The sequence below is a fragment of the Humulus lupulus genome, chromosome 2 (genome assembly GCF_963169125.1).
Source record: "Humulus lupulus chromosome 2, drHumLupu1.1, whole genome shotgun sequence".
NCBI classification, from domain to species: domain Eukaryota; kingdom Viridiplantae; phylum Streptophyta; class Magnoliopsida; order Rosales; family Cannabaceae; genus Humulus; species Humulus lupulus.
Window position 1 is genome coordinate 5,175,819 of NC_084794.1, and position 7,914 is coordinate 5,183,732.

The window sequence follows — 7,914 nt, forward strand, 5'->3', positions numbered from 1 at the left end:
CCTTATTACCAATTAAATATGGCCTAAACTTATCACAAGCGAAGACTATGGCCAACATCTCCTTTTCAGTAGTAGCATAATTCAACTGAGCATCATTCAAGGTTCTACTAGCATAGTAGATGGTGCGAAAAACCTTGTCAACTCGTTGACCCAACACAGCCCCGACAGCATAATCACTTGCATCACACATCAACTCGAACGGTAGCTCCCAATTTGGTGCAATGACTATAGGTGCCGAAATCAATTTTTCCTTAAGAGTTTGAAAAGCCTCCATACACTCCTTTCCAAACTCAAAGGGCACTCCATTAACAAGCAAATTAGACAATGGCTTGGAGATCTTCGAGAAATCCTTTATAAACCGTCTGTAGAAACCGGCATGACCCAGAAAACTACGAACCCCTTTTATCGAAACTGGAGGGGGAAAATTCTCAATAGTAGACACCTTGGCTTTGTCTACCTCAATGCCTTCCTGTGATATCTTGTGTTCCAAAACAATCCCCTCTCTAACCATGAAATGGCACTTCTCCCAATTAAGCACCAAATTGGATTCTTCACATCGAGTCAATACCAGCTCCAAGTTCCTCAAACAATGATCAAACGATGAGCCAAACACTGAGAAATCGTCCATGAAAATTTCTATACAGTTCTCAACCAAGTCAGAAAAAATAGCCATCATACACCGTTGGAAAGTTGCTGGTGCGTTACATAGCCCAAATGGCATTCGTCGGAAAGCGAATGTGCCATAAGGACATGTAAATGTCGTTTTCTCTTGGTCCTCTGGTGCAATGACTATTTGATGATACCCGGAGTAACCATCCAAAAAGCAATAATATTCCTTTCCTGCCACTTTGTCTAACATCTGATCAATGAATGGAAGGGGAAAATGGTCTTTCCTTGTTGCCATGTTGAGCTTGAGGTAGTCAATGCATATTCTCCAACCAGTAACAGTTCTTGTTGGAATTAACTCGTTCTTCTCATTCTTCACTACCGTCATCCCCCCCCTTTTTAGGTACTACCTGAACCGGACTCACCCACTCACTGTCAGAAATTGGGTAAGCTACCCCTGCATCTAACCACTTCACCACTTCCTTTCTCACAACTTCCTTCATTGGCGGATTGAGTCTTCTTTGGGCATCGATGGTTGGTTTGACTCCGTCCTCCATTAAAATCCGGTGCATAACAGTAGAGGGGTTGATCCCCTTGATGTCTGCCAAAGTCCACCCAATGGCCTTCATGTGCTCTCTCAGAATTCTCAACAATTTTTCAGTCTCCACATCAGATAGTGAAGCTGAAACTTAACCGGAAGTGTCTTGTTTTCACCCAAAAACTCATACCTCAGATGGTCAGGAAGTATCTTCAGTTCTAACTCTGGGGGTTTCTCAACTGAGGGAAATGACCTTTTTGGTACTGCCCCAAGCTCTTCAAAGTATTTCCTTTTCAATGGCCCATAAGAATTAAGCCATTTTGCGTACTCCATAGCTTCCTTTCCATCTTGATCACTAACTTCATCTTCAACCAAACTTAACTCAAGAGGATCATTTATCAGTTTTCTCTCTTCCACTAAATTACCCATTACATCAACCGAAAAGCAATTGTTACTAGCTTCTGGATAGGTCATGGCCTTGAGCACATTGAACACAACTTCTTCCCTTTGTACTCTCAACTTCAATTCACCTTTTTGAACATCTATGAGTGCTTGGCCTGTTGCTAAGAAGGGTCTCCCAAGGATAATGGGCACATTGCTATCCTCTTCCATGTCAAGAACTATGAAATCGGCAGGAAAAATAAACTTGTCTACTTTGACCAGGACATCTTCAATTACCCCTCTTGGATGTGCCAACGAACGATCAGCTAGTTGCAAAGTTACAGTTGTGGGCTTGGCTTCACCAAGTTGCAATCTCTTAAAAACTGACAATGGCATCAGGTTGATACTGGCCCCCAAATCACAAAGAGCATTTATTCCCTTAATTCTCCCAATAGTGCACGGTATTGTGAAACTCCCAGCATCTCTCAGTTTAGGAGGGAGCTTCTTTTGCAGTATAGCACTACACTCTTCTGTCAATGCCACAGTTTCAAAATCCTCCATATTCCTCTTCTTGGACAAGAAGTCCTTCATGAACTTGACATAGCTCGGCATTTGCTCTAAGGCCTCCGCAAATGGAATGTTGATGTGCAGTTTCTTGAATACTTCCAGGAATTTAGTAAACTGCTTGTCCATGTTGTTCTTACAGAGCCTTTGGGGGTAGGGAATCTTTATGTGATGCTCAATACTGATTGGTGGAGAAGCTTCTTTTACTGTTATGCCCTCAGTAGCCTTTTTCTCATTGTGCTTCTTTTCCTCTTGTGTCGGTGCCTGTGCCTGTTGATCCTGACCCACTTCTTCAACTGGCTGCTTCTCACTTGGTCCCTCATAATTCTTCCCACTTCTCAACGTGATTGCCTTGCAATTCTCTTTCAGATTGACTTCAGTGGTGCTAGGCAAGTTACCTTGGGCACGATTAGCCATGAGAGTAGCCAATTGTCCCATTTGGGTCTCCAAATTTCTAATAGAAGATCGAGTTTCAGCCATGAATTGGTTTAACACATCTGACTTAGCATTAGAATTTCCACCAGAATTTTTGTTGTTGTTGATGGTGAGTGGGCGGTTGGGGTTGTTGCTGCTGCCTAAATCTTGACTGAAAGAACCCCTGTGGCTGTTGTTGGAATGACTATTGTTGGTTTGAAGATTGGCCTTGCTGATCATTTTTTCAAGAAAAGTTTGGATGATTCCTCCACCCTTGATTAAAAGAATTGGAGTAAGGGTTATTGTTGCTCTGTCGAGGAAAATTCCCAATAGCCTGAGCTTGCTCCATAGGCATGTTGTTTACATCAGCATACTGACACTGTTCATAGGCGTGAGGACCCCCACATATTTCACACAGAGTCTGGGCCTGTTGTACTGGAGCTGTTATTACATTGCCTTGCAATTGCTTAGTCAAGGCCTCAACTTGAGCTGTCAATTTTGAAATTGCATCCACTTCATACATACCGGCCACTTTCCTTGAAGAACTTCTTTCACTTGGCCACTGCTGATTATTCATGGCCATTTCTTCCAACAAGTCATATGCCTCATTGGCGCTTTTTCTCATAAACGCACCACCAGCTGCTGCATCAATGAGTGTGCGAGTAGTACCACACAACCCATTATAAAAATTATGGACTAGCATCCATTTCTCTATTCCGTGATGCGGGCATTTTCTTATCAATTCTTTGAATCTCTCCCAAGCTTCATAAAGAGACTCATTATCCAACTGAGAAAAATTATTGATCTCTCCTCTCAACTTAGCTGCATTAGCTGGGGGGAAAACTTAGAGAGGAACTTCAGTGCTAGATCATTCCATGTATTGATTGAGTTAGGTGGCAAAGATACCAACCAACTCTTAGCTCGCTCCCTCAGAGAAAATGGGAACAATCTAAGTCTGATAGCATCATCACTAACTCCGTTCATTTTAAATGTCTGACAGAGCACCATGAAGTTAGAGAGATGCATGTTTGGGTCTTCAGTGGGTAGTCCCCCAAACTGGACTGAGGATTGAACCATCTGAAGTATGGCTGGCTTTATTTCAAAATTGTTTGCATCTATGGTGGGTGGTCTTATACAAGACTGGACCCCTGTCATTGTTGGCAAAACATAGTCCCTCAGGCTACGGTCGGGTGGATTCTGACCATTAGCTGGGTCTTCTATGGCACCCCCATTATTACCGTAGTTGGCCATAACTTCCTCTTGCTCAATCCTGTGTGCAACTCTTTCCAACCTTTTGTTTTTTCTGTTTTGCCGGCAAGTCTTCTCTATCTCAGGATCAACAGGCACTCTTGCAGCTGGTCCTTGACGTCACATAAACCAATGGTACCTGAGATGAGATAAGAAGAATTTGACACAAACAAGTTAGCAAAAAGTGAAAAGAAAACCAAATTAGAATTTAATCCAATTAACGTAATATTAACTAAACAATTCCCCGGCAACTGCGCCAAAAACTTGTTGCTTAATTTTAATACACGCAAGTGCACGTATCGTACAAGTAGTACTCACACAGGTGAGGTCGAACCCAAGGGAATTGCAGCCAAGTACTAACCAAATTGGATTTATATTTCTATTTGGTGACAATAAAAATTGGTATTTTAATTTAAATTGCAGAAAATACAACAAGCAAAATCAACAAATAAGAAATTAAGGGTTTAACAATGGATGTGAAGATAGGGATATGATTTCAATTGCTTTGATTACCCAATTGTTAACACTAGTTAACTATTCTTCTTCTTTCAATGAAATGACAGATTATAAAATCACCTAAACTCTTTTCAGATCATTTAGGTTCTAAATTGCATTGTCAACTATTGCATTTCTGAGATAGCACAACAATCAATTCGCATTAAGTAATAATCTATAAGTCACATAAGCTATGCGAATACTTTCATTTCGCATCAAAACCTATGTTCATTCATTTAGAGCATTCCTAATATTCACTTTTCAGATTTTACATTAGGATCATGAATCATTCTTAAGGTGATCAATCTCAAGCATACATTAAGCATAAAGATGAACAAATTTCATAAACAAGCAAGAAGAAATAATCAATTAGCATTAACCATGGGATGATCTCAGTCAATATCCATCAAATCCCTAATAAGAGTTTAGCTCATAATCTCAATATTCAAATCCATAATCAAACTAAACATAAACAATAACATAGGAAATCAAAGAAAAAGAGGATGAAACTAGATGGGGAGTTGTCAGAGATCGTCCACGCTTGCTCCAAAATCCGTCTTCTCTTGTCTTTTCTCTCTTTTTTGTCTATCTCTTCTTGTCTTTTCTCTCTTTTTTGTCTGTCTCCTCTATCAAAATCGCGATCCCCTTTTCAGAATGAAGACCTCATTCTATATCTTCCCCAAAAATGACGAAATTGCCCTTAAAAATTCTGAGGTGTACGGACGCTAGCGCCGCGGCCCTACTCGGCAAATGCTAAATCTCGAGTTTCTGGAAAGGGGCTCGCGCGCGGCTCTAATACGCAAGAGCGCCGCGGCCCTAATTGAAATTTCAGCAGAATCCACTCCAAATGCCCAAAACATAAGCTTAACCTGAAATCAAGCAAAAACAAGCATAATTCCGCTCCAAAAACACAAGAACCATAAAAAAGACACTGATAAAGACACTTAAAAGGATAGGCTAAAATTAGCCTAACACTGGGGCTGCGACTCTTGCCAGTTTTGAGCCCGTTTGTGTGTTTTGAACCCGGGAACATGGTTTTAGGCCTCAAGATTGTTCCTACTACCCGAATTAGTGTGGATTGATGTCCCGGAGGCTAGATCTTGTTCGGGAACCTGTGTTGTTCATTTTTTATTGATGGTGTCTCGTACTTGGTTATGACTAGATGATCACTAAAGGACTAAAAGTTGATCATTCTCAAGGGTCGTTCTTTTATTCATTCTCGATCTAATCAGAGGTAAGAAAAATGCACCCTATGTATATGTGACATGCGTGATTGTTGTTGAGGCATGTTAGTTGATAAATGTGGACATTGATTGCATATTAAATGCTAGCAGAATTTGTTTACTTGTGTATGGCACTGATTAGTCAGGGACGGCACTGGTTGCATATTACTGACCTGACAGTCAAAAATGGCATAAGCGTCCTGAACGCAGGGCCGATTAAAGATTAGATCTAATGGATATCAGCATTGAATGACTCTAAAGCATTAATGCTGGACCGACCCTAAGGTCAATGAAACTTATAAGCGCTTGACTAGTCTAAGCTAGTTACTCAGAGCCAGGGCCTAAGGCCTAGGTGACTGCGTGTCACATGGCTAGGGAGCAGAATCCCATGGTTATGACCCTATAGCCATGAGGTAGGTCATGTTGGTGACTAGTCATCATGCACTTATCCTGTTTAAGCTAGTGACATGATCACTTAATTGTAAAGCCCTGGTGACCCTATCGTCACATGGCTAGAGGGAACAAATCCCACCTTAGTGACTTTTGCAACTGTCACTCACCTGTTTTGGACTGAAAGTCCTGAATGATTATTATGATCATTGTTGATATTATATTCATGCTATATTATGTTTTCTTGCTGGGCATTGGCTCATGGGTGATATGTGGTGCAGGTAAAGGGAAAGAAAAGCTCACCCAGCCTTGAGTGGAGAGCTTAGGTGGTGATGTGTACATATGCGGCCGCTTGACCACCACGCCCAAGAAGTTCTCTGAGGAACTAAGGGGTTTACCCTATTTTTGCCGCTTAGGTCGGTGGGTTGTAAATTTGAACAGTAATGACCATTTTGAGTTGTAAATAACTTGTAAATGTTATGGTGGGCCCATGAATAGTATTTAATAAAATATATCCTTCCTTTTTTATTGATTTTCACCTTAACCTGTTAATGACACTTAGAAGCACGTTTTTAACCAAAGGACTCGAGTAACGAGTTAAATTTCCAATTCACTGATCACCGTAACGGCCCCGGGGTAACCAGGGTGTTACATGTGCAAATTACCATTTTACCCCTCATTGGAATTTTATCGTTAACTCCCACTTTGTTCCTTGTAAATGATATTTTCGTAAACTTAATTAAAGAAATGAGTACTTTATCATTTAACACTTGAACCAAGCTATAAGAAAATCATCGTTTCATTTCTTAAAGATAAGTTATAGATTTCATATCTATGATAAATACCCCCACTCAATTATACTACCAAATCTCCAATATGTAAGTATGAGCTAGTCCGTAGGTGTTTATAAAAAAAAAAAACAGTTGTTGATGACGTGGCAAGAATTTTCGACATGTGGCAGAGATGCTGCTCGCCTATCGACCATAAATATTTCCACATGCGGAGTTCAAGTTTTATATACGACTAGCCTGGTCGTATACTCCGTTTATTTATGTAAAGATCTGTACAGTTGTAATGATATCCGAGAATATCTCTTCATTATGACTTTGGTATCCATTTATTAAGGAAAGATATGACTGATTAATTCATGTAATCCTCCTTGAGCCTATAAATATACAAGATATAGCTCAAAGGAAGGGACTTTTGATTTCTTTCTTAATTGCATTACTATTATCCATTGCTTGTATTGTTTTCTCCTTCTAAGGTCTGTTAAACTCAGGAACCCTAGTTCTTTGATCACACCTTTGAAGCTCTATATTAATAATAGTATCAAGTGGTCGTAGGTCATTACCAATCACTGGGGCCGAACCACTATAATTCCTTGTGTTCTTTACTTTCCATTAGATTGTTTGTTTCAAGCTTTGTACTATTCTCTTGTCGTTTATCTGACTCCGTGTCGTTGACCAAAACGGGGGTCAACATTCTGGTGCTTTCATTGAGATTTGAACTCAAGAAGATCTAATGGCGAAAACTACCAAGAAGACAGGACAGGCTGTCGCTGCACCATCCCAGCCTCCTCCCCCAAATGTGGCTGAAGACGAACCTCATTTGGAGTTTGATGAGGAGGAGTTGGATTCTGAGACCATGACGACAACGCTGGGGGTGCTGCAAGACGAGTTGGCCAATCTGAGGGCCAATCTGAGGGCCAATCTGAGAATGCTACCGAGATAATGGCATCGCAGCAAAGGGAGATAGAGCGCCAACGCCAGGAGCTGAGCGAGCGGCAGGCGGAGATGGACCGTCAGCAGAGGGATGCCATGGCAGCCATTGAAGCAGCCATCCAGCTGGCTAGGAATCAGGCTGCGTCAGCCTCCCAGCCAGATCAGCCACTAAACATGCCACCTCAAAGGGGTCCTAATCCTAGTCCCCTGCTCCAGCCAATAAGCCCTCAGAGGCCGGAGCAGCCACCTATGCCTCAGGATGATGCCCCACCTAGGGATCCTGAGACGCAGCCTCCGTTTCAGGCTGGTAGAGGCAATCCCCCGCGCCCGAGGC

General features: G+C 41.6%; 1 protein-coding gene and 1 non-coding gene across 2 annotated transcripts; one reads left to right on the plus strand and one right to left on the minus strand.

The window, feature by feature from the left end:
* Nucleotides 1-1,252: 1,252 nt before the first annotated feature.
* Nucleotides 1,253-2,743, minus strand: LOC133820034 (uncharacterized). The gene has a single exon (XM_062253432.1). It carries the CDS (start codon nucleotides 2,741-2,743, stop codon nucleotides 1,253-1,255), a length of 1,491 nt encoding a protein of 496 aa, XP_062109416.1.
* Nucleotides 2,744-3,216: 473 nt separating this feature from the next.
* Nucleotides 3,217-3,323, plus strand: LOC133820582 (small nucleolar RNA R71). Its single transcript, XR_009886988.1, has one exon. It is a non-coding gene; the product is annotated as a small nucleolar RNA R71 (small nucleolar RNA).
* The last annotated feature ends 4,591 nt before the right edge of the window (nucleotides 3,324-7,914 follow it).

Excerpts from the sequence above, each read along its gene's own strand:
- LOC133820034 (XM_062253432.1), bottom strand. The coding sequence starts at position 2,743 with ATGATCAGCAAGGCCAATCTTCAAACCAACAATAGTCATTCCAACAAC.